A 26,592-nucleotide genomic window follows, 5' to 3' on the forward strand; every position below is an offset into this window, starting at 1 on the left:
TTTCACTGATATCTGTGGCTCTCAAAACGGGAACAGCAACTTTAAACACCGGGCTTCTTTTTTTCCCCCAGTTATATTCACCTGATCAAACTTCTTCTGCTTCTTCTCCAGGTTGGACACGATCTGTCTCTGGTTGTCCAGGTCCATCAGCGTGTCCTCCAGCTCCTGCTGCAGGCGGTTCTTGGTCTTCTCCAGCTTGTCGTACGCCGAGGCCTTCTCCTCGAACTGAGTGTTGGCCGCCTCCAGGTCCTTCTGCAGCCGCTTTTTCCCCTCCTCCAGAAACTCTATGTTGCCCGACATCTCCTCCAGCTTCTTCTTTGCGTCTGATAACTGTAAAAAAACCAGCAAAAACGGGTTGTTGGTTTTTTTTTCCCCACTTCACTTTGTTTTCTATAATGTTTTGAACTCCAACTTGTGCTGCCGTGGAAAAAGAAGAACGTAATTGTCCACCTGGACGTTGAGGGTGGACACGTGTCGCTCCACGTTCCTCTTGGCCTCCATCTCCTCCTCCAGCTGCTCCTGCAGGCTGTTCTTGTCATCTTCTGCTTGTCGCAGCTTGGTAGAGATCTGCAGCTTCTGACGCGTCTCCTCGGCCAGCAGCTCCTGCAGATACACGGCGGTTCAGAGAGGGACTGCCTTCGTCTCAAAAGATATCATCCAAGCAGAAAGTTGCACTCGGGGCGTTTTTTTGCCGTTTCAGGACTTGCCTGCGTATCTTGGAGCTGGGAGGACAGGCTGGTGACATCTTTGCTCAGCTTGATGTTCTTGCCCTCTGCTTCATTCAGTAAGTTTGTCACACTCTCCAGCTCAACCTGCACACAGGAAAATCTCAATTAGGAGCCTTTACGCGTGCCGGTCCTTTAAAATTCACATTACGTTTCTGCTGTCAGTGCTTGCTCAAGAAGAAAAAAAAATAACTTGCAGTGATCTTAGAGCAGCGCTCGCCCAGCTCAGCCTTTTGCTTCTCGCTGTCAGAGAAGCGGGACGTCAGATCCGCCACCTGACCCTCCAACTTCTTCCTCTTGTGCTCCCCGTCCTGTTTGGCCTGGGTGAGCGAGCGCACCTCCATGGTTAACTCAGAGGTTTCCTTCTCCAGAGCTTGTTTAGCCTTTTCCAGGTTGGACTTCACCTGAGCAGAAGATGGGAAAGACTTTAGTATCTACTGAGGAAAAAAAAAAAAAAAAGCTGACAGTTTGTGCGTTAGATGGGGCCGGCCTACCCGTTTGGACTGCTCCAGCTGCTCGGTCAGCTCCTCCACGGCTTGGGTGTGTTTCTGTCGCATCTCCTGCACCTGGGCCTCGTGTGTGCGGTTCTCGTCCTCGATGGCTCTCTTCAGCAGGTTCACCTCTTGCTCTCGTTTGGCTCTGCAGAAGGATGGAGAAACAGCACAGGTTTGAAATTTTCACAAAAGTGAACTGTTCTTAAAAAAAAAAAGAGTTCCTCTAAAAACACCGTTGCTCGTGACATTTGAGCGAGTCCGACCTTAATTCTTGCTGAGTGGCAGTTGTGTCCAGAGTGTCTTCGAGCTCCGATTTCAGCGCCTCCAGCTCCTCGCCGAGGTCCCGCTTGATCTTCTCCGCCTTATTCCTGGCCGCTCGCTCGGAGTCCAGGTCCTCCTGCAGGTCGGAGATGTGCCCCTCCAGCTCTCGGATCTTCTTCAGAGCGTTGTTTTTCTGGGCCGTCTCGTCTTCTAGCCTACGAGGATGAAAGGCGAAGCTGGCGTTAGCTTGGAATCAGACCAAGAAATTGTTACTTTTGAGATTTTGGCGCCTTGCAATGGTGTTAATTTGTCACATTACAATCTCACGTTTCATTTTGTTGTTATTTTATGGGATAGGCCAAAATAAAGCAGTGAATAATTGGGAGTGGAAGACAAAAGGGAAGCCAACACTTAGATGAACCATGTTTTGCTACAAGACTTTTTGAGTATGCTTTGGATATCTATGGACTGACATTTCATTTAACAATGTTCTTTGCAAACTAGCTCAAACTCAGTCAGATTGGTTGGCCTCCATAAAGATAAATTTTCAGGTTTTACCACAGATTCCTCTTTACATTTAGCTCTGGACTTTAACTGAGCTAATTCTTGGGTATGCTTTGAGGTAAATGAGTCCATTCAGGCTCCGACTATGTTTAGGGTTGTTGTCTTGCTGCGCTGTGAACTTCTGTCTTTTGCTGTCTCCAGCTGGTTGTCCTATAGTCGCCCTCCTCCATTGTTCCCTCAACTCTAACCAGATAGGTAGACTCGATTTACGTGTTAAAAGCTCTTCAACTTGATTATATTTAGGTACATGTGACTGAAAGGGGTTGAATAAAAACAGTTTTAAGATAATTGTTAGTAAAAATTATTTTGAAACCATGCGTCATCGACCTCCAACGTCATAAATTGGCAGCATTCTGTGTTGCTCTAGCACATAAAAGTCCAAGGAGTATGAATACTTTTGCAGAAGATAGCTTCTTCCCCAAAGCCGTCACCATACTCAACCTTCATCCAGATTTGCACTAATGTATTGTATGTGTATTTATGTGTTTTTTAATGTGTGCACTTTTATGGAGTTGCTCTGCAAATCTCATTGTAGTGTGTCCAATGACAATAAAGGCTTTCAATTCAATTCAATTCAAAAGCAGAATGTCACCTGGCCAATGCGTTCTGTAATTCCTCCTCCTTCTTGGCAAGCTGAGCTTTGAGGTCGGCGATCTGAGCCTGCAGGTCAGCTATTTGCTCTTGTAGGTCATTGGACTCGGCCTCCAGCTTGCGCTTCGCCTTATCCAGCTCCTGGCGAGTCTTTTCTTCTTTCTTCAAGCGAACTGGAACGGCAGAAAGGTCAACGCTGAAATCTCTTTCATAAACACACGGCATGTTTTTCCATGTTACACCATCTTGTGATTACCTTCCAGCTCTGAGATCATGGACTCGTGTTTATTTTTGAGCTTGGTCAGGTTCTTGGATTTCTCCTCTTCCTCTGCCAGATTGGCACTAAAATCAGCAATTCTTTCCTCCATCAGCTTACGCTCCTAAAAAAGCCAATCACAAAAAATGGTCCCTGAGTAAGTAACGGCCAGGAATCTGAGATAAATGATATTGGTTTGCAAACCATACCTTCAAAAGCTTGTTGTTATGGTCCTCCATTACCAGAACGTCATCCTCCAGCTTTTTAATCTTCCCTTCACAGGTCACCTTCTCCAGCTGCAGCTTTTGACGGGCGTCCTCTTCTTCTTCCAAATGTTCCTCCAGTTCCTTTGGCGAACAAACAAACAAACAACCCAGTCATGAGTGGCATCAGCTGCCACTAAGGGCATCAATGAGCACAGAAACAGCAAAAAAAAGAGAACCAGGCACCAGACCTGCATCTGCTGCTGCATCTTCTTCTTGTCCAGCAGCAGTGCCTGAGCGCGTTCTTCCTCTTCGTCCAGCCTGGCCTCCATCTCATGGAGGATCTCCTCCAGCTCCTGCTTCTTAGCCGCCAGACGGACCCTCATCTCCTCCGCCTCGGCGTACAGCTCCGTCTCTGCCTGGAGCTGCTCCTGCAGGGCGTTCCTCTCCTCAACGATCTTTAGGGTAAAGCATAAAAAAGTCTTAGTTTCATTATCGGCGGCGTCCTTTTCTAAATTTAAAACCACGCGCAAAAAAAATTATTTTGGAGCTTAAATTGGTTGCAGATAATTTTTTTTTTAGGTTTGTAACATAAAGGTGTGGACATTTGATTCTACATGTGGTTGATTGGTTGTGTAATTCTTTACCTGGGTGTGTTTCAAGCTGATTTCTTTCAGCTCTGTTTCAAACTTTGTCGCCACCTCTTTGGCTTTCTGCAGCTCTTCCTCCTTCTGACTCATCTCTTCCTCCTGTCGGGTCACTTGCAGCAGAGGCTTGACCTGTGATTCAAAACAGTAGGAAGATCATTCAAGAAAACGTTAACCACAAATATTAAATGGTTTTAAATCATTTATTTAGTCACTTCTGGATATAAGTCACATTAGCATTTTCTAGAATGGTGAACTTAATATGCCTGTTTTTTCAACCTAACGCAGATCTCTCCACATTAACAATAAATGGCACTATTTGCAATGTTAGGGAACTTAGGCTAAGGTCAGCGTCTTCATTCAGCAAAGAGCTGCAACATTTCCCCTCTAAGGGGAAAGCTTAGTGCCTGCTGTGTGCTCATAGCTTAACCCTCAAGGCGGATTATATCGTGTTGTTTTTTGCACCCCGGTTCTGATGTTGCCCTGCGGAGCCCGCTGCAGGCTTGGAATATCCAGATGGGTTTGGAGGTACACAAAAGCTGAGCAGAACAATTATAGTAGCAAGTGCATTCTGTCACTCCTAACTTTTTTTCTCTATCCGTCACATAGCTGAGAAAAGCTGAAATGAAATGAAAGTCAAATCTATGCGATTGAAGATTTGGTCAGCCTTTTATCTTTTATCAAAGAGGAACGTCATACACTGAAAGTGACAGAAATTACAACTGTCTCAGTAAGACAGTTGTAATTTATCAAAATTTCTTTGACTCATTTTAGCTTCTGACAGTAAAAGCTGTAAAATACGTCCATGAGAGCAGATTTATTGAGAATCCAACCAAATTAAACAGTTTGGGAGCAATGAGAAACCAAAAGCCAAGTTGCAAACGCTTATCTAAAAGATGTGTAACTTTCCTATATAGTTTTATCTTTATCCAAATAAATATGCAGGTAAAGGAAGGATAACTAGTTCATGCAGGGACTGAACTTATTTCAAAATGTTTGGATGGTAAACTATGGAGAAAAGCATCCGCACAGCATGATACTGCCACCGCCATGTTCCCCCATGAGGATGGTGTTTAAATAAGTCAGTATAAACCTATGTGAACGAGACTCAGAACTAGTTTACATAAAAATTTTATATAGGCTGTAAAAGAAAGTTGCAGAGTGACGTTGTTGTATATGTTAGACGCAGACCTTTGTGAAGAGTCTCCACCACTGCCAGTTCCTGAGTTTAAGGTAAGCAGCGCAGTTCCTCTGGATCACCTTCATGGCGGTTAGCTGCTGCTGCCTCTTGGCAAATGCCCTTTGAAAACACAGCGGTTAAAATAGAAAAATCAAAAATGTGGAGCGAAAAAAAACAAAGTCTACCAGCGTAAATGCAGTAATAACAAAAAAAAAAATCCCTCTGACTTAAAAATAAAACATAGTTTTTAGTGTGAAAGCTGGTGCGTTCCTACTTTCTGGCCAGGAAGCCTCTCGCCTGGGCCTGGAAAGCGATGATGATCACGGTGATCTTCAAATCCCTCTCCTCCTCCAGCTGGGCGAGCACTCCAGTGCGGAAGAAGATCTTACTCTGACCAATCCTGTACAGGTTGGGGTCCAAGTCAAGATGCTTGATCTGCACAGATGTAAGATTTTTAATATTACTATCTCTGTGGAGAACACGCAGTGAGACGGGTATCAGTGTAAGTAGAAGAGATGGATTTTTTTTTTTTTTAAATGTGCCCACCATGAGGCAGCAGGCTTGTTTGCCATCCATGAAGCCTTTAGGAATAGCGCTTGCAGCCAAGATTTCATATCTGTACAGAGATAGAGAGAAGTCACAGTTACCCCAGATTTATTATAAACGGATTTTAAGATTGATATAAACCAGGGGTGTCAAACATACGGCCCGCGGGCCGGATCCGGCCCGCCGAACAATTTACTCTGGCCCTGTGGCTAAATGCATTATCAATATAAAAAAAACATATACATATATATATATATATATATATATATATATATATATATATATATATATATATATATATATATATATATATATATATATATATATTTTTTTTTTTTTTTTTTTTTTTTTTTTTTTTTCCAGTGTCCTGTCTGGCAATGTGGCAATAAGATGCCACAAAGAGCTCATCAGATTTGACTTTCACAAGTGGACAAGATAAAAGGAAGAGAATGATAAAACAATTATAGAAAAAAAACATGTACTTTGTTTAATTGAAAATATGCAGTTCCTATATTGTTCACGAGGGGCGCTGTGTTTTAATTAGCAGATTAAGCTTCAGGTGTGGAAAAATTCAAATCATTTCTTAATTTTTATCTGTTTGATGTATTTTGTCATGCAGGACAGTGTTTTTAAGTTCCAAAAAATGTGAATAAATGTTTTTCAACATTGTATAATCACTGTGATCAGTTCTTATGCATAATACACAAGTAAATGTTTAACTGAGTAAAAGTATTGTTGAAATTGCACATACTTTTCTTAAAAACGCTGAGGTTATTCATAATATATTGTGTAAAAGTGAAATTAACTTAATATAAAAATCAACAAGTCCACATTTATTAGTTCTATGTAATCTTGCAATGAGTTTACTCGTGTGGCCCTCTTGAGATCAGATTAAGCTGTATGCGGCCCCTACACCAAAATGAGTTTGACACCCCTGGTATAAACGGTTTTACACCCACCTCTGACGGAATTCCTGGAAAACGATTCGATTGGGAAAACCTTGCCGACAGATGCGGATTCCCTCCAACACGCCGTTACACCTCAGCTGCTCGAGAACCAGGTGTGCGTCCAGCTTTCCCGCCTGAAAAGGTTTCAGATTATGAATTAACAGGAAGAACCTCAGCTTCTGATTTCAGATCTATGTATACGGCAAACAGGGGCATCAGCCTAACCCTCTTCTCGTGGTTGGGAATGATGCATCTGACGAAGTTGGGCTGAGTGTTGTGCAGTGTGGTCATGAGTTTTGCCAGCGACTCCTTGTAGAGCTGTCCCACTGTGCGAAACATTCCCTTCTTGGTCTTTGATGCGCTTGGCATGGAGCTGTCCGTCATCTTGGCTATTGTGTCCAGGCCAACGACCCTGTCCGCTGAAGAAGACCAAAGGTTTTACAGATCACAATAGGTGAAGTGTGTTTTCACTTAATAAAAGTCACTTATTTTGTGTGTGCATCATATATCTTACCATCTTTCCAGAGGTCCTGCACAAACTGGCTGGAGGAGTTGTTGAGCAGTGCTGTGACATTGTCGTTCAAAGGGTCCATGTTCTTTGTCAGCCAGGCTGTGGCGTTATAATCTACCTAAAAAAAAAATACAACAACATCATGTGTAACTTTATGTAAAGGTTTTTTTTGTTGTAAGATGTTAGCAATAAGCAAAAGTCTATAATCATTTGATAGATGACTCTTCTCTGAGGTCTTGGATTTTCCATCTTCTTTACAAAATTGTGAAAACAATTAAAGAGAAAAAAAGTCAACCTTTATGCTGATGACAGTGCAGTGTTTTAGCACAGCGGTTTTTTTTCATTCCACCATTAAAATTGTACAGATATAATTTAAACTACAAATCGATTTAAGTCTTGCAGAGGCTGTTGTTGCAAGAATGCCTCAGTGGGCGAGCCCGCCCCCCCCCCACCAGCCCCAAAGAAAACCAAATACCAGCCAACAAAAACTACTTTATTTAATGTATCAGAAACTTTAACAACTGAAACATATCTACATCAAAATTAATCTATACTGGATGTGTAGACTTCTCCAATATTACTTTTAAGAAAACAAAGAATCCCCTTTTTTGACAGGTTTTACAAAGATCTTTAAGACATTTGTAATAGCAATAGAATAATTTGGTCCAAGTTTGGGCAATCTATATTTTGTGTTTTTTTTTTTTTTTACGATTGTCTAAACTAATGTGGTTTTATTTCTTTAAGAAAAAACAACATTGAAAATACTCTGCTTTTTCAAATAAAAGAAATATCATACTGTGTTTTAAAGAATCACTGCTCAGTGTAGAGCAACCTGACTGAGTCTAAAAGAAATTATACTCAGTGTAGAATCCTTTTAAAAAAGGGGAAAAAACCTTCCAAATTCAAGGAAAAACTTTGAAAAACTTTAACAGACTTGATTTAAAATGCCATTTTAGATTAAAAGAAGGTCTGTCTGCTTACAAAGCATTAACAATTTAGAAGTGAATTCATTAATCTGCACAGTAACAGGTTGCGTTTGTTCATGTTTACCTTTCCAGCGTAGTGAAGAATGGAGAACTCAGTTTTGTCTTTAAGCTGCTTGGGTTTGGCAAACTTCACATGGCTCCCTTGAGTGTTCATAAGTTTCTCCACAAAAGAGATATCTGTGGCTTTTGGGAACCAGCACTCTTCATCCAGCAGGGCCAAGATGCCGGGTGGATTGTTCTGTATGAGACACACAACAAGGTTTAACAATAGAAAAAAAAACAGCAACATCAATTTGGATATTTTACACCTCAGGCTACTTCTGTGCATGGAAGGGAACTTGTGTTAACAATATCAGTGGTTAGTTTTAATTGTTTTAATCGTCTCTACTCGTTACCGGCCTCTCGATGAGCTCGATGCAGGGCTGCAGGTCGAGTCCGAAGTCGATGAAGTTCCACTCGATTCCCTCCCTCTGGTACTCCTCCTGCTCCAGGATGAACATGGTGTGGTTGAAGAGCTGCTGCAGCTTCTCGTTGGTGTAGTTGATGCACAGCTGCTCAAACGAGTTGTCCTAAAACGAGCAAAACGCCACAGCACAAGATGCACACCACTACCGCTGTAAGCATTTCTACCTTAAAATACATTAATAAAATGTATGCGACTGATAAACATGTCTATACTTCGAAAATCTCGAAGCCAGCGATGTCAAGGATTCCCAGGAAGGAGGCTCCCTGACGCTTGGTCTTGTCCAGCGCTTTATTGACGCGGCCCAGGATCCAGCGGAACAGTCGCTCATAAATGGCCTTGGCCAAAGCTTCAGTAGCGAAGTCAGCCTAAAATAAAAAGACAACACAGCAAGAGCACTGATTATCTCGGACTTTTAATGAGCCCAAAGCCTGCGGTTTACCCGGCTCCCCCTCTACAGCACCTGCTCTTTGGTTTGTGCTTTCTGCACCACCTCTCTGCCCACTTTGATGCGAGGGGTGAGGATTGCTCTGGTGAAGTCTGTCACGTTGATGCCCTGCAGGTGACAAACCTTCTGCGCCGCTGAGGAAACGAGACAAGCGGTTAACTAATAAAACCAGTAAATCCAGTGGATTCCAAGAAACCGAGTTGGTAAAAGATGACGATAGTAGATTATTCGGCTTTTAGGACAGAGATGTGTCTAACCAGTGTTGTCCGGCATGGTGGCCTGCTCTTGATTCCTCTCTTTCTTGAACTCGATGTTTCCCAGCTGCATCACCGTGGAGCAAACCTTCAGTATATCTGCGTCATTAAGGGCAAACACATGAAGCGAGCCCATAAGGTACAGCCACAGTATATAACGGAGGCGGATTTGCAGTCATAGCAAGAGAAATGCAACCCAAAGTGAGCAATGTAGTGATACCGGCTCTTTCCTCCTCAGTGAAGCCCATGATGTTCATCGCCTCCATTGTCTCCTCATACATCTCGTCGTCTTGCTGCCCAGGAATCTGAACATGGCCTGCACTCAGGAAGCGGTAGTTGCTGAAGGGCTCCAGGAGAAGGTCATCTGATGATAAAATAGGCAAAGCAGTGAAAACAATTACTTCATGAAGAGCGCGCCCGAGCTCTTCTTCTCCGCTCAAACCTTTCGTCGACCACTTGTAAGATTTCTTTGTAGGAATACAATGCACTGCAAAAACAGAGCTAAAAATAAGTCAAATTGTCTTGGAATTAGTGCATTTATCCTTGATTTGAGCAGCTAAATAAGATTATCTGCCAATGGAATGAGTATTTTGACCCCTAAAATAAGATAACAAGATATACTGCACCTGAAATAAGATGATGGAGATGAGTTGTTCCTATTTTAAGTGCAAAAAATCTCATTCCATTGGCAAACCATCTTATTTACCTGCTCAAATCTAGGACAAATACACTCATTTCAAGAATATTTGACTTATTTTTAGTTTTGTTTTTGCAGTGTGTCTGCACAGTTTAAAGAAAATTGCGGCGATCATCATCTGACCTTTCAGTTTGTCTTTTGCGCCAGCAATCATGTAGTAGAAGATGTGAAAAGCTCTCTCCGTCTTTGCCTGACGGATGCACCGGGACTTCTCCAGCAAGTCTGAGAGTAGCCGCTAGCTAAGGAACACAAATGTGTCTTTTGCTGCCGAAAGTTAAATACGTAACCTTTTGCTCCGACCTTTCTCCAAAAACTAGAAATTTATTTAATATGGTTTCAGTAAGCGTCAGGGTCTACATGAAACCTCAGCGGCCTTCACAGAACAGCTGTTCTCCCTCTTTATAATGAGTATTCAGATTGTTTTTTAAGTATAGAAAAGTTGGAGGGGTATAAATGCATCTGTACAACACCAGCTATCTGCTAAATTATCATTTTAATCCATTCTGTACTTCCATAACATAAAGGCAGTGACATGGTGAGACAGCAGGTGGATGTATTGACAGAATATCCTAAATACTGAAAGATTTTGCCGTTTCAGAGGGATGAAAAGAAAACATTCAGGATACAAGTCTCAATGTTGGCTCCAACGATGTAGCCAGTCACATCAAAGTTTATGCGGATGAATTTTCCCTGAGAGAGAGAAACAAAAAGGGAAAAGCAGGTTTTTCCATCAAAGAGTAAGGAAATATCAGACAAAAAAACAACACAAAGCATATTTCTTTAAACCACAAACTCACAAATCGAGAGGAGTTGTCATTTTTGATGGTCTTGGCATTTCCGAAGGCCTCCAGGATGGGATTAGCCTGCAGGAGCTGCTTCTCCAGCTCGCCCTGGTGACAAAGGTAATACACAAAATGCTGCTTTCAAGCTGTGAAGGTGGTGCTAGGTGAGTGTTTGTTTTCCACAATAATGACGTGGGATAAGAGGAAGGAGAAAGCATAAAATAACGCATCTAAGAGCTTCCCCATTTTATAGGGAGGTGTAACATGGAGGCATAATACCACAGAATCAAGAAAAGGTATTTGTAAGTTTTGGAAAAAACTATTTGCTAAAAAAATGACTCTTTGGATTTGCACAAACATATTTTCTGGAGATGTAATTTACTTCCATCAGGAGCGGGGAGTAGATGAGTGACTGTCAGTAACCGAGGCGGACAGCCCATCGCTTTGAATCGAGCTAATCCTCCTGATCAAAGAGGCTCTTTTTGTCTCCACCGAGGTCAGGAGCTGAGGACCTCTACATAAACTTTCCCACTTAAAAACACCTACTGTGTAAACGAGCTAAAGCCTGGAAGAGAACAAGGAGGAAAAAAAACTGTTTACAGAGTAGTCCTGAACCTTTTTTAGACAGACTGTAATTAGTTGGAAACTAAGTTTATTTCAGATTGTTACGCTGTGAACTCAGACCTTTATCTACATCCTCCTTGTAAACACATGCTGTAAGTTTTGTTAGATTTTCATAGAAATTCTATATGTTTTTTGGAGAAAACCAATCAAAGCCACACTTTCCTTTTATACTTGAGGCAAAAAAAGAGGAAATACAGACCCACTGATGAGGAGCAGTTCAGAGTTCAGGATAACTGGAAAACAAAGGAAAGAAGACAGAGCACAGCAAGGTGGAAATAAAGGAAAAAGTAGCATCTCATGAAATGTTAATACAATCTTTTTAGAAGACAGATAAGCAGCAGGAGTCAAAAAGGACTGATGGGGGAAAAAAAGCTTGAAAAAGGACAGATAGGGGGGGGGGGGGGGCACAAAAAAACAAACATTCCTAAAACTATTTCTGTTCAGACAAGCCTTAAAGGGAGCCTCTGGGACTTACAGAGGACAGAATACCCAGGCAACATTTATTCTACACAACCCAAAGACTGTGCGTGAGATCAGTAGCAAAGACATTAATCACATCAACCTAAAAAATAAATAAATAAAGCACATATTCCAAAATATAAGATGGGTGGGAATAATAAGTTTCAAACATGGGAATATACTTCTACTGGGGCTTTTGAAATGAAACCTTTACCAATACAAGATTTCAGTAACAACCAAGAAATCCACACAAAGAAATCAAAGCACAAAATGGCATGAATTAAGCATAAAGTGGGATGACGCAGAAAAGAAGCACTGGACACATGAAGAAAAGAAGAAGAAAAAGCCCAGAAAATTGCAATAACCTGTCCACATAGTAAAGGATTCCTGCACCCTATCAGAGCAAATTAATTTCATTGGGTTTAGTCTTAACCGAATCACATGATGCATACAAGCAAAGAGCTTCACAACCTTATTGTTGCAAAATCCTACTAATGGCTTTGGCTACAGACTCATTTCTTAATTTCTGAATGTTAAAGTGAGCCTTTCACTATAAATATTATATAACCAGCCATGACCAGGAGCTCTGAGGATTCAGTTTCAGAACAACCTGTTTTTTCAGCTAAAAACACAAAGCAATGAACTCTAATGCAAGGACATCGATGCACGTTTACTGCGTCAGACTCTACTGCTGAAGAAAAAAACAACAGCACAAAAACACATTAAAGCTTGTTTAAGGTTTGCAGCAGAACATTTGGACAAGCCAATTATCTTTTGGGAGAATATAATCAGATTAAATGAGACCAGAATTTTGCTTTTGGTTGTTAAAAAAAAACAAAAAAAAAAAACGCACCATGTTTGAAGTAGAAACTGGGTGCAGTTAGAGATGGTAACAAAATAGTTTGAGACTGTATTTTAGCTGATAACAGGCTTATAGTTAAAGGAATACAGAATGGAAAAATGTACCAGCATATAAGAATCTGAAGAAGAAGTATGGATCCTGAAATACTGAAGAAATTTCATAGAACGCCTCACAGACATAGGAACTTTTAGTCTATGCACGCTGCCTGTGCACCTGACAGGTAGATTATGATCTTAGGAGTCAAGAGGAGGTCAGATTTGGACAGACAAAAAAAAAAAGAAAAGAAAAACAGGAGATGGGCATGCTCACACTGTGCTCGATGATCTGTGAGAGACCCTTTCACTGCCGCAGAGAGGTTGGTTTAATCTCCGGCGGCAGAGAAAGGACGTACGAAGCTGCCAATTTGACAAAACCACGCCACGAGGTAGAGAAAGGGGCACGTCCGAGACTGCGTGTCAGTACTCTACTCATCGTCATGCAGTCTGAACAAGCCAGTCGCCGGAGTAAAAAGCTGCCGTTCGTTTTAAGGTGAGAGGATGAATTTATCCACGCTTTCCAGGAAGGTATGCCAACATTTTATCCCGGCGAGGAAGCTCTTCTAAATCAGCTCTAGCTAGTGATGAATGATGAAGAAAAAACACCATCGAACTTAACATTGGACACCCTGGAGGTAAATAACTCCCGTTTGGGGTAACTCAGTGACGCTAACTTCATGCACTTTTCTAACTGAACACACAGATGGCACACAAAAAAACCAACAAAAGAAACAAACAAAAAAACGGTCAACACACTCCAGGCATTTCCCTTTACTCACGTAGGCAAACTGTGATCCTGATTGTTGCTATTTGAAGGAAATATACAGAATTAAACTGGGCAGGGTTTTTTTTTTTTTAAAGGAGGGAGGGAACTGGCAGACAGATCCTAACATGAGTTCTTCACACAGATACCTACAGCGTTGCTGTCCTTCTTGCCTTTGTGAGACGAGGCCACGACAGCCAGATACTGGATGACCTTCTTGGTGTTCTCTGTTTTCCCGGCCCCAGACTCACCGCTGAAGAAAGGAGGGGGGGGGGGGGGGGGGGGAGAGAAAGAACAGGATTAAAAGATCCAGAGAGAGAAAGAGAGCCGTGAAGATAAACGGCACTGACAGCATTGCTGTTCACAGTTCAACAACCCAGTTTAATTTGATGGAAATCATGTGCTGCAGAGATAACCTCACCAACGCTTGGCCCAAAGTAAAACCTCACTTACTGTTAGGTAATTTGGTCCTTTTATGACGAGGAATTTTAGAAGGTAAAACATTCAGTTACTCTCGGATTATTTCAGTCATTTCAGACTTGTGGTTTAATGTCAAAGCAGGAAATTGTAGGCATTAAAGTGCAGACATTTTTACTCATACCCGTCATGGGCATTGGCGTCAGTGATGTGATGCTTTTAAATCATGCTGCACAAAACTTCATTGATTTTTAAGACAAAATTGGGTGTTAGGGTTAGGGCTTGTTTCTCTAGTCCAAACAGGATCAAAATTATACATACAGGCTCAGACACATACTTACTTACACACACACCCCTACTTATATTTGGATATGTGTTCCTGTGTGAGTTGCAAAAAGTCAACAGGCTTTCTTTGCAGGCGTCAAAAAGAATCTGGAATAATTTTGGCGCAAGACGATATCCGACAACTCGTTTAATCAGAATTGGTCATTTTAACGAGTTGGTTTCCTGCCAAGAACCTGGCTTTTTAGGATTGTCAAGAAATTATCGATAGATTTCAGGTTATTCCTGAAGCCTAGTGTTGGCCTGCTTGATTCATTAAAGGCAAGGCCACTCCTCAGCCTTTCCTTTGCTGTCTGCTCTCACAATGGAAAATGTAGTTTGGAGGAGTCGTCTCCAACAGAATAGCTGCTTCATTAAGTTCATGTAACCATGTTTCTGTTAAAAACACAACATCAAGATTATTGTCAATAATGAAGTCATTAATTAAAAGGGATTTTCCTGACAGAGATCTAATGTTTCATAAACCCAGTTTATATGCCTTAGTGGTTGATGTCTCTGTGGCAGGTTGCATCTGACGGTTTATCACTTTTTAAGAACGATTGTTTATTCCTGTTTGTTACAAAGCAACCAACTTAAAGAAGCTTCATGTTTTCAAACGAGAAGGTTGGTCAAGTATCCTTCCAGAAATATATCGGCACCTCGTTTACACCGTCAATAATTCTGTGACTTATCTGGATCTTGCTGGGGTACATTTACCCAAGCCTTAGTGGGCATGTATGGGTATAGTCGACTTTGTATAACAGAGGAAGTCACAAAACAACCAGTCATTGCTTTTCAAATTTTTTCTAAAAATCATTCCACATCAGCACAATTATTTTGATTTTTAAACATCAAAATAAATCATTAAAATGCAAAAACTAACATGACATTCATGAATAACGTGTAAACTTTATATGCAGAACTGTAGAGCGATAAGCAGTATCCTGTTCCCAGCCTTATCTGAATTATGTTCTATTAATCTTTCTACTTAGAAATAAGTGTCTGTAAGCAGAACTAGTAACAAGGCTAACAAACCTCTTATGGGTCTAAAATAAAGTTATTGGGAGGCCACTGGACTGCCCAAACCTAAAGTATGTGCTACTGCACCTTTTAAAGTCACTGAAATGTTTTCACAAAGCATCACAGACAGATTCTTTCCCTCCAGACAACAAACTTGGATACACGAGTCAAGCTGATTGATCCCAGAGCCATCAGATGGCGCGCACAACGCGAGCTTGGTCGGGTGGTCCTTAAAAGGCATGGGAAGCTCTGCGTGTTGGGATCTGGCAGCTCAATGAGGAGTCCATCTGTGCTGTCATGTTTAGGCTGAGTAAGGAAATACAACATCCAGACTCATCCAAAAGATAGATGTGAATGCAGATTAAAATGCACCCAAGTTTGTTTGGTTGAGATATCTATCTATCTATCTACCTACCTATCTATCTATCTATCTATCTATCTATCTATCTATCTATCTATCTATACACATCCTGGATGTGAAAACATACAAAAAAAAAAAACAATTAAACATTTTTACATTAACATTACTGGATAAAACTTGGTATCCACAAATGTGTTTAGTTAACCCAAAACAGTCCATTTTAAATGACTCTGGACTCCTGTGGGTTATGAGGATGGTGGCTGTATAGGAGGAAAATAACATACCTTCAGGAAATGGCTGTGTTGGAATAGACTGATCTACATAACTTGGAAACAAGTAGAGTTTGAGGCTAATTTGAAGCCCCTACATAACACTATATTTATTTTACCCTTGGTAAAAGTGAATTTTACCAGCAACAAACTTGGTTACAAGTAGTAAAAAATGTAGATCCAACAACACGTACTAATATGTTAGTTAAAGCCAACAACAACAAAAAAATACCCCGAGTAAAAAAAAAACAAAGTTACATTTTCCTTTTTTGTACCAGAACAACTCATTTTGATGTAAAATAATCCAGGAGATTCTAAAAACCTGTGAAACTTGTTTGAGCCTTTATCAGTTTAAATCAGAGGCCTGATCAGGCTCAGAAACCACAATGACTGTATGAACATGACGCTTCAGAAAAAGCCCAGCTCTGACAGTCTGTGCCTCTAAACCCTTTTAATTCACTCTTCATCCCAATTTCCTTCATTAGCATCAAACAGCCAATCAGCCGCTGGTATAGATCTATCCAAACCTTTCCAGCTTCCCTCTGATAAGGAAGCGTAATCTTTGAGGAAATGGTTTGATGGGAAACGATTTGCTGCATCCTGGTTGCAGTAAATTAGGAGCAAAAATGAGGAAAGCCCTTTTCCCTCAGCTGGTTCAGTTGCACTACTCAGGAGGACACTGAGACAAAGGTTTCTGTCCAGATAATGAATGAAATAATACAATCAGATCTGTCTGAGCTGACTTTGAAGACGGAAAACACTGTAGGTCTGTAAATGATGCATTTGATAATGTGCAAACTTCATTTTTTTGTCTATATTTGAGGTACATGCATGTAATCTAGAATACTGTGTTCAGTTTAAATGATGAATAAAACGATAAACCTCTTGTACTCTTTGTAAAATCTAAATTTTTCACTCGAAGGCCTTATTGATGCCTCGGCAAGCAGTCAAAATTCTCAATAATTTGTCCAGCACAAACAAACAATGCTGAGCCCAAACATTTGGAGAGCTAATCTGGTTCTCCCATCAGAGTTAAGGACACATTTCCTGACTAAATCCTTGGGAGAAAGGCAAGGACTCAGCTTTCCCAGAGAGCTGCAAGTCCTTTAGCTTGAAAGCACAAGAAAGGAGTTTCCATTTCTTTCTTGGAATCTGTGCCGCAAGAGATATCTGATTTAAGTCTGTGTTTGAGTCAACATGATGCAGCTGACATATACACAGGTAAGGCTGTCTTTGAGTCATTAATGCAAGGCCACAGATCAGACGGACAAGAGAAGAGGGTGTTTGGTTGACTTACGTGCAGAGAATGGACTGGTCCTCACGATCTGCAGAGCCAAAGAAAGTGGCAGCATTAGATGACATTTATGACGGCTTATTCAGCATTGTATAAACAAGGTGATAAATCCAACGACTCTGCAAAAGCAATGAAATATAAAAAGATTAAATGGTATCTGAGGTTTACAGACTTGCTGGGAGGAGGCCTGTTAACTTATTTCTGTTTATTTATGTGGGAGATGGACTGAACTTTCAGTGCTGAGAGAAAATATTTGCCCCCCCCCCCCCCAACAGATTTGTTGTTTTTTTTTGCTTTTTTTGTCACACTAAAATGTTACAGCTCAATTCAGTATATTGATACAGCGACAATTCAAAACAAATATCATCTCAAGGCTCTTTAGAAAGAAAAAAAAAACACGATTCCATAGAGACAGACAATTAACTTGATCCAATCATACAGACAGATCCAGAGTAAAATTCACCAAATTCAGTCCTAGTTATTAAAAACATATTTGCTTTGAAGATTGGAAATGCATTTTATGGTAAATATGAGACGGGCCTTGGTGTTATTTTTTGTTTTCACCTTTAAACTCTTCCATGGAGGCTGCTTTTGTGCCTAATCTGTTTCCTATAGTTGAACTGTGAGCGCAGAGACCTTAACTGAGGAAAGTGAGGCCTGCGATGCTTCAGGTGACGTTCTGGGTTCCCTTTGTGACCTCATGGATGAGTTGTAGATTAACTTTTTGCCTGGTTCATGCTGTCAGAGAGTTTCTCTTTAAGGCTATCTGGCTGGAAGAAAGTCAGATCTGGATGTGCTGCTCTGACATTAAACTTAGCTTTCCATAAACAGTGGTAAATCACAATTCTTGAAATAACAAGAGGGTTAAACTTGGTTGGTTTGGATACATTTTGTGCCATTTATTAAACAAAATCATCACTTTCTTTGTATTTACCTCGTTTCTTTTGTCTGATATTAAACTTTGACGATTGATGGGCCAAAAAGAAATTTGCATAAGGGCAACTACTTTTACACAACACTATATATATATATATATATATATATATATATATATATATATATATATATATATATATATATATATATATATATATATATATATATATATAAATAATCAAATCAGTCCAATTAAAACAGATTCAAACTTAATTGTATACATTCTAGTTTAGCCCCATTTATGACACAAAGCAGTCTGATTTTGTGATTAAAAAGTTATCTAAAGAGATCCATCTGCTGTATCTAAGATTCATGATATGATGTAACTACCACAAATACTTTGATCTGAATAATATCTAGATCTAATAGGAAATGTAACCGTTACACTGACTTTAAAAAACACTGTTGTGTGAACAACCCCAGACTGAGCAGGGTGAAGCTGTAACTGTATCCCTTACCAGGGCAGTGGGAGTCAGTGCGACTAATCTGACTTATAAGTTCTTTTGCTATCAGTTGTTTGATTGTAAGAATCCTATTTCATGCAATTCAATCCCTGCATGCGTGACACCTTCAAGCTATTCAACGCCGAATACTCCAGAGCAACTGTCGGTAGAAGCATCCTGTCATTTAGTCATAAACTGAGAGCTCCTCCATAGATCTGCCCCTCCACATGGATAATGTGGAGCTCTCAGTGAGCTGTAAGCCAGCACAGACGCGACTCCTCAGTGTTGACTCCACTTTGGCCCCCCTCCCTCCATTCCTCACACGCATTCACAGAACATGCAGCCGGTTCCTTCTCTGTACTTCCTAATTAAGGCAGAGAGCGAGGGAGAGAATGTGCGATGGCCAGATATGTGGGTCTTTCTACCTTACGGAGAGACACAGCTCGCTCTGAGCAAACCCTGAAAGAGGACAGAGGTGCTTTTTGTTGCTTTACAAATAATCAGAACAGGTCTGTGAAGTTGACTCAGACACGCGGAGCCAAAGGGGCAGCAAAAGAGGTCCGAGCTTTCTGCAGCTGTAAAGTACGGTGGAGGGCACAGAGGAATGAAATGGTCTTCTGCTGCAGTGGGACAACTCCTCCCTTCTGGGAATTTCACGTTTTATCTCCTGCACATCAAAGACTGAAGGGTGATTTTGGAGGACTGGGATCTCGGCCAAGCTGGAGGCAGAATGTTTCAAAGCTTAGGAGAAGGAGCTGAATCCCGCTGCAGTTATGCATCACCGTGCAGTCAGCGTGAAACATCCTGCTCCATTAGTTACAACTTCATGGGAAATACAGCCGGCGTGTCCACCGTGGAAACTTGCACCAGAGATGGGCATTTTGTTGTTTTTTCAGTCTTGGCTTTAATCTTTCGAGATTTCTTACATTAAAAGAAGCTAAAGCTTTCCAGCCCTAAGGTACGGGCTTCTAAGTCTAAACAAACAATGACTATGTTAGAGGATGAACTTGTGCATTTTTCAAAATAGGTGTGTGTGTGGGGGGGGGGGGGGTCACAAAACAGGTCTTGGGGTTGCGACATGATTTGATGCTAATGTGCTAAAAAAAAAAAAGTAGTATTTCTTTATTTGTGAAACCAATACTAAAGGCTAACTTTAGTTCAAGTAAGTTTACTTCAACATTCCTCATTTTAACACAGGTGTTGACTGTCCTTTTGTTGGAAGAGTTCTTATAAAAATACTCTATTTACCCCCCCCCCAAAAAACAAACAAAAAAAAAAACATGAAACCACAAAATTTCACCCACCAAAAAGGGGGTCACCAGTCTGTGGCACTGTTATTCTGGGGGTCGCAGGCTAAAAGGGTCTTGGGAACCCTAGTCTAGCGGTTGGAGCATTGAGCTTGGGTTCCAGAGGTTCTGAGTTCAACTCCCAAAGACTGCCACTCTGGGTCCCTGAGCAAGACCCTTAACCCTCAATTGCTCCCCAGGCGCCGCACATGGCAGCCCACTGCTCCCCAAGGGGATGGGTTAAGATGCAGAAGTGAATTTCTCCATTGTGAGATCAATAAAGTTCAATTATTATTGTTATTATTAACCCCTGCAATAGACGACCTGAGGGGACTGAAGAGAAGGACATACAGGGCTAAAGATAATTCCTTTTGTCTGTGTGTCTGTACAGGTTTAACCTTGTGGCCGATCCAAGGGCGGAAACTCCGTTTCATTGTTAGCGGAACAATAAACTGAGACTTCTCAAGGGCTTTTATTTGGGCGTTGGGGGGTGGTCAGCAAAGGCAAAGTGACATATACTATCCAGTCCTGGATACCATGTACTTAAATACTGGTAATTAATTTGGTTTGAATGCTATTTCCAAAATTTATTTAATAATCATATTAACAGGAATAATTCTTACAAATTTTACACTTGAAAAATCGTACGTCAGAGGGTAATTCTTAAGAATCAGAGTTGGCAAATTTACAATTAAATAATTCAGCCGTAGTCAAAAAAACAGTTTGGACATTAAGTTTGCTTTTAATGTTTTTTCTCTGCTGTCACCTGTTCTGTCGACCTGGGACATGGTATGAATTGTGGATTTAAGTCCTTTTTATTTATTTTTCTCCACTAATAAATCAATATTAGTGGGGGAAAAAAAAAAAAAAAAATCAACAAATCTACAGATTGGGAGGGAGCCCTGACCCCCCTCAACCCCCTGGGATGTCCGTCTATGGACCAAGCACACTTCCATTCCTACTATTTTTTTTAGTTCAGCAATGCCCAGATTCCCCTGACAGATATACAGTATAAGGGTATCTGGATTAAGCCCTGGAATGCATTCTAAAATGAGGTAATAATTCAGTCATTTCTTTCTGGTGTATTAGACCAGGGACACGTCTAAAGGTTCCAGGCCACGGGCCCTTAAGGACTGGAGTAGACTCTCTCTGCACTACAGGCTCCCGGGTGGCAACACTGAGTCGGTTTATACAGTTTACGCAGAAGAGAGGAAGAAAATAACCAAAAAGAAAAACAGGCTTAGATATCCGTCCGTCCGTCCGTCGTCTTCCGCTTATCCGGGGTCGGGTCGCGGGGGTAGCAGCTTCAGTAGGGAGGCCCAGACGTCCCTCTCCCCAGCCACTTGGGCCAGCTCCTCAGGAGGAATCCCAAGGCGTTCCCAGGCCAGCCGGGAGACATAGTCCCTCCAGCGTGTCCTGGGTCTTCCCCTGGGTCTCCTCCCGGTGGGACGTGCCCGGAACACCTCTCCAGGGAGGCGTCCAGGAGGCATCCTGACCAGATGCCCGAGCCACCTCAACTGGCTCCTCTCGACGTGGAGGAGCAGCGGCTCTACTCTGAGTCCTCCCCGGATGACTGAGCTCCTCACCCTATCTCTAAGGGAGAGCCCAGACACACTACGGAGAAAACTCATTTCAGCCGCTTGTATCCGGGATCTCGTTCTTTCGGTCACGACCCAAAGCTCGTGACCATAGATGAGGGTAGGCTTAGATATTTTGGTGAGAAATCCTGGTTGTTGCTGAGATAGTTTATCCACACTGAGAAAACAGCAGATCTCTCCTGACTAATATGTTTGAGTTGTTTGGCGCTACCTTTTTGACTGAAAGTATTACTTTCCTCTCCAGGGGCATACATTTAACATGAAACAAAAATTTGGGCTTCATGGAGACATTCATACAGACCCCAAATTTTTTATCTATGCAGGCTTTGCGGTAGTAGAGCGCACTAGGAAGTACGAACCTTGTGAAACATATAATGTGCTCAAATTAACTGTTGAATTTCTTTCAGGCTTATTATAAAGCTTTACTAGCGGTTGTAATAAGTGGTAAATGTCCTGTTTGAAAATGCATTAAGAGGTTACATGGAGAACATCTTTTGTAGCAGTTCTACTTTCCAGTATATATGATCCAAAGGGGTGGTCCATGAAGTAGAATATACAGAAACATGTCATGTAATATGCCATCAGCGTAAACAAATGTTTAGTCCGAAGTAAACACATCAAGTCAAAACATTATTATTTTTCTGCTTTAAATGTGTAGATTCCTGTGATCGACCCATAAACTGAGCCATAATGGTTCTTCTGCAAAGCATAAACTTTAGACATGTAGTCCAAACACCAGGACAATCCACCCTTTTTTCTTGTTTACTGGAGAGCTCATATTTACACCCTGTAGCTGTGGAGGTAAACAGCTCACTTCCTGTGCACTGGTCTGTTTGAGGACATCTTGTATTAGCAGGTACGGTTGGTCAAATTTGGTATTTATATAAAAATATCAATGATTTTTAAAACTTCTTACAAATAAAAATCAGAATTTTTGGGTATGTGATTAATAAGAGGATCAATGAGAGAAGAGGCTCATTGTGACTCTGAAGGAACTGCAGACATCCACCGCTCACGTTGGAGAACTTATTGCCAGATTTGACATCGGCAGACCCACAAATCAAACTTTTAAAGGTAGAAGAAACGCCATTGTTGAAACAGAGCCATCCAATTTTTAGTTTGCAAGAAGCCATGTATGCTGTGCGGAGGTTTTCTTCATAATGTCAGGAGTTAAAGGGTAACTGGATGGAGCCAAATAAAGGACAGTAATTGAAAAACCTCTGCTAAAAGCTGCTAAAGGCTTGAGATCATCATTGGTCCGATTACGACACTATAAACTATAAATCCCAATCTTGTTGGGAACATTCCAGGGGAAATATATTTGCCCTGGAAGTATATTAAAAGGTACATAGTCACGTTATTTGATATTCTTTAAATGTACATGGTAGTAACTCACTCTGGTTGCATACCACGTTTTTCTGAAATATTATCATGTCTTGCTGGTGTAGTATTTTTTATTTTTATCTTTTAATCTTTGTTTTTGCTTGATTTGTTAGTAAATATAGCCTTTTTTGTATATATTTACCATTACATCATGTGACCAAGGTTGCCGCGCATGCGTACAATTGGTCAACAAGCTGAAGCAATGGAGATAAGCGAGTGTGGAACTCCCAGCGTAGTTACGAAAAAACTACATTAGAGCATGATCAGATTGGTCGGGACTTATTTAGTAGCTCCGTCAATGGCGACCATCTGGCTTTCTGGTAGTTCTGCGGTGCTGCCACTAGATGGCGCCAAGTCTCTTTATGTCAGCTCATCGCACCCATTGCTGGGATTCTGTTTAGGCTGAAAAGGGACTATCAAAACACTATCTGGACGGATGCTTGGAGTATATAGCCTTATTTTATCATGATCAACTGGATTTTGGTCTATTTGGTAAAGGCATTTAACGTGGCTATATGCCATTAAAACAGTAAAAAAGCTTTTTTAGATCTGGACAACTCAATAGAAATATAAAAAGTAAAAATGTACACAAAACTGAATACCAGCATAACTTGCATCTATTTTTGGAGCAATCTCTTTTTATAATGTATAAAATACCCATGGCTTACATGTCCTTATATGTAATTTTTGTCTGCCACATATATACAGTACTTAATATGCCATCAAGAATCTCCCTTTTGTAGGACGCTAAAAAACATTTTTCTGTATAAGAACAAGAAAGATTTGGGATTACCATAGAGCAACAGGGAGAGAAAAAAGGTAGTAAATTCAAAAAGGAAGGGGCGGTTTCTGAAAAAGGAAATGCTTTTCTGCCCTCCGCCCATCTCTCAATCCAGATGTCAACTCCTTTGAGAAAATGTCCTCGTGTCAACATGAAATCAAGTGCCGCAACCCCCCCCGGTAACGGATTCTCTGGGAAATGAGCTGTTGTGAAATCGCATCAGTGCAGTTTGAGCCAGGAGCCATTTACTGTAAACACGATGCTGCCAAGGCCACAGTCATCACCTCTTTGATACACCAACTCTGACACAGGCCATAAAAAAATGTCACACACCTCAGGAATATTGAGCCCGTTATGCTATCTGCAAAATCCCCAGGTTTGTAGAAATCATCGTTTTATTCAGAGTTAGTTATCACTGCAGATGACCAAGAAACACGAACACCTCAGATAACAGAGGGGACAAACGCCAACGTGATTAGGTATCTACTTCATCTGATTTGCATGTCTTTACTGCTCCAGAGCCTGACTTATAGTGAATACAAGTTGATAGTTGCTTGAGAATTTAACGCATTCCTGTGCAAGAGCTGCTGACTGCCATGGATGTGTGTTGATCTATGGCAACCAACACAATAATATTAAGGAACAGGAAAAGGCCTTAAAATAAACGTATCTTCTGCTGCCGTATTTTGCAGCAGCAAAATCTCACACTAGTGTGGAAAATAAAAAAATTGTTTTAGTTTGAGTAGATTTTGTTGATTAAAAAAAGTACCCAAAATACTTTAATGATCAATAAAGGGAAAAATAGGAAATTATTTTGGTCTTTAACAAAATAAATATATAATAATTAGTCCCTCCGTTGATAATATTAATATTAATCCTTTTAAATAAAAGTAACTGAAGCCTCCATTTGTTGTACAGTTACGTTATTTTTAATGGTCGTGTCCAGGAAGTTTTTGTGATACATTGGTTTCCTGTTTCATGAGGTAAACATATGACATGACCCAGAGGTCCATCTCTCTCCAAAACTCAGAGAGCAGCAGCAGCAGCAGCAAAGAGAGTCATCTTTGGGTCGAGCCTCAATAAAAACAATTTTGCACACACTTCTATGGAGGGCTGCATATATTCAGAGAGGCTCCAGGAAATTTCAAGAAAGGTTGAGTTGGGCACAGAGCTTTGCAACAATGTGTCCATTCAGGTCAAATGTAATACAAATATTTTGGAGTTTCTGTAGGACTGATAATCTTCCTAAGATCAGTTTTAATTCTGCAAATCTTTCCAGATGTCTGCCAGAAATTATCCCAATTTAGCCGCTGTTTGCTTGTCAACAACTGAAGCGCAGCTGCTGCCTTGTCCAGGACAGATATTTTTAACTCACATCCTCTTAGTTTTAGAGCATCCGTTTTATCAATCAACAAAATGCTAAAGCACAGAAGCATCCTTCATCAGATTAGGAGCTTAGAAACTAGTTCTGCGCTGGATCTCTGTCTCTCTGCAACAAGAAATAAAGTGGAAACCATTTTGTTTCCACACATACTTCTCCACTTCAAATGGCTCCCTCCACATACCGTGTGAAAGATGATGCTTGAGTTAGCATCCGGTTAGCAGCTTTCAATTTAGCTCTTGAACAAATTAACCATATTTACCAGCTATGGATCATATGTTACCCAGTCTAGTTTAAAATCTAAAATACTTAGGACAGTCAGACATGAACTGTATTATTCTAAAAAGCATTGTTTGCAAAGTAGTTTTTTTTTCTCCATCTTTTTAAAACTTAAAGGGTCCTTTTGGATACCTTTTTATTACTTGACACTTAATGCCTTTGGGGTCCTGCTTTAATACTATATCCACCTAGATGGACCAAAACTGGACAATTATTCTACAGTAATGACAGCTTAAATAAAACTTTGTATTCTGTTTTTTAAAACGTAAACCTAGCTTAGAAGGGGCCAATCTTAAAAAACTACCCTACAAAAGTCAAACCTAGACACATTTCCTCAGTACTAATAGCTTATGGGGTTATGGCTTCTGACCTACGAAAAATTATAAAATATAATATTCAAAACAGCTGATCCTGAACTTTTCTTGTTTTACACCAATATTAAGAAACAAAAAGCTGTCTTTTGTCACACAAATTCAATAAAAATGCATTATTATTAACAAACCAGGTTGTCTAGGCAAGCACTTTTTTAAGATGGACCACAATGTAATATGATCTCATGCCAATAAAGCCTTTTAAAAAAAACTTGAAGCTTTCACAAACTGAATACAAGTTTAACAAAATTAACAAAATACATATGAAACACCAGTTGAGATTGGCCCATTTTACGTATTTTAGATCCGTAAGTGGAGAAAATCAAAAGGCAATTCAGGCAAAATAGCAAATTTGACCCTGACCTCCCTGAGACGTTTTATAGGAGCGACAGAAAGTGAACCAAACGGAGGAGAAATCCTACCTTGCATCATGTTTCTATAAGCATTATCGGCTATAGCGTAGATATGAGGGGGGACTTCATGTCGTTTCTTCCCTTTGTACATGTCAATGATCTTCTCGGAGTAGATGGGCAGCATTTTGTAGGGGTTCACCACCACACAGAACAGGCCAGAGTACGTCTGTCAGGACAAACAACAGGTCAGATTTGTAACCTGGACAAATCAACACGCACCATCAACAAAATTCAGAGGATGATAACATGTTTTCCATATAATACTTACATAAATGAGCCCAGAGAAGTACCTCTCACGTATATTGTGCAGCACGGAGGCTTCGTTAAGGCAGGTGAGCTCAGCCATGTCCTCCACCTTGCTGAATTTGGGCGGGTTCATCTTCTGGATGTCGTCCTTGTTGACGGTCATCTTCTTGCCGTTATCAGCCAGCTCCACCAGCACCTCGTCGCCTTTCTCCTCCTTGATGCTCGCCGCCTCGAAGCCGTGCTTCTCCGAGGGGATCCACACCAGCTTCTTGGCCGACCAGTCGGCCTGAGCCATGGGGCTGTTCAGGAAGTCCTTGTCGACGAAGAGGAACTTCTCGTCCTCTGTCGGGGCCTTCTTGGACATCTTGGCTAATGGTGGAGGGCCAGCTGCTGAAACAAATTAGGGCAGAAAAGGTTTAGAAATATGGATTGCAGGAGAAACCTCTTGAACTTCCTCACATTTTGAAAACTGCAACCTCAAACATAGAAGTATAT

At 40.9% G+C, this 26,592-nt stretch overlaps 1 protein-coding gene across 4 annotated transcripts in view; it reads right to left on the bottom strand.

Annotated features, from left to right (window-relative positions):
- The window catches only part of myh11a (myosin, heavy chain 11a, smooth muscle), a 38,338-nt gene that overhangs the window by 6,711 nt on the left and 5,035 nt on the right, over window positions 1-26,592 (bottom strand). For 2 of the 4 annotated variants that reach the window (XM_036137217.1, XM_036137219.1), the window contains exons 2-32: window positions 26,120-26,484; window positions 25,861-26,017; window positions 16,984-17,011; window positions 13,452-13,551; window positions 13,315-13,341; window positions 10,571-10,663; window positions 10,400-10,463; window positions 9,897-9,995; window positions 9,297-9,440; window positions 9,080-9,175; window positions 8,838-8,956; window positions 8,590-8,742; window positions 8,307-8,480; window positions 7,976-8,149; window positions 6,929-7,043; window positions 6,640-6,833; window positions 6,427-6,548; window positions 5,468-5,537; window positions 5,196-5,356; window positions 4,933-5,041; window positions 3,742-3,873; window positions 3,346-3,552; window positions 3,101-3,238; window positions 2,892-3,015; window positions 2,637-2,808; window positions 1,483-1,695; window positions 1,220-1,364; window positions 923-1,129; window positions 708-812; window positions 451-603; window positions 82-330 (exon numbers count right to left, since the gene is read on the bottom strand). In XM_036137217.1, coding sequence (XP_035993110.1) covers window positions 82-330; window positions 451-603; window positions 708-812; window positions 923-1,129; window positions 1,220-1,364; window positions 1,483-1,695; window positions 2,637-2,808; window positions 2,892-3,015; window positions 3,101-3,238; window positions 3,346-3,552; window positions 3,742-3,873; window positions 4,933-5,041; window positions 5,196-5,356; window positions 5,468-5,537; window positions 6,427-6,548; window positions 6,640-6,833; window positions 6,929-7,043; window positions 7,976-8,149; window positions 8,307-8,480; window positions 8,590-8,742; window positions 8,838-8,956; window positions 9,080-9,175; window positions 9,297-9,440; window positions 9,897-9,995; window positions 10,400-10,463; window positions 10,571-10,663; window positions 13,315-13,341; window positions 13,452-13,551; window positions 16,984-17,011; window positions 25,861-26,017; window positions 26,120-26,461 — 4,386 coding nt within the window. In that variant the 5' untranslated portion in view covers window positions 26,462-26,484. Of the gene's footprint in view, window positions 1-81; window positions 331-450; window positions 604-707; window positions 813-922; window positions 1,130-1,219; window positions 1,365-1,482; window positions 1,696-2,636; window positions 2,809-2,891; window positions 3,016-3,100; window positions 3,239-3,345; window positions 3,553-3,741; window positions 3,874-4,932; window positions 5,042-5,195; window positions 5,357-5,467; window positions 5,538-6,426; window positions 6,549-6,639; window positions 6,834-6,928; window positions 7,044-7,975; window positions 8,150-8,306; window positions 8,481-8,589; window positions 8,743-8,837; window positions 8,957-9,079; window positions 9,176-9,296; window positions 9,441-9,896; window positions 9,996-10,399; window positions 10,464-10,570; window positions 10,664-13,314; window positions 13,342-13,451; window positions 13,552-16,983; window positions 17,012-25,860; window positions 26,018-26,119; window positions 26,488-26,592 lie in introns of all 4 variants that reach the window. The other 2 variants (XM_036137220.1, XM_036137218.1) reach the window with 2 other exon arrangements.

This window comes from Fundulus heteroclitus, chromosome 5 (assembly GCF_011125445.2).
Source record: "Fundulus heteroclitus isolate FHET01 chromosome 5, MU-UCD_Fhet_4.1, whole genome shotgun sequence".
Classification (NCBI taxonomy): Eukaryota; Metazoa; Chordata; class Actinopteri; order Cyprinodontiformes; family Fundulidae; genus Fundulus; species Fundulus heteroclitus.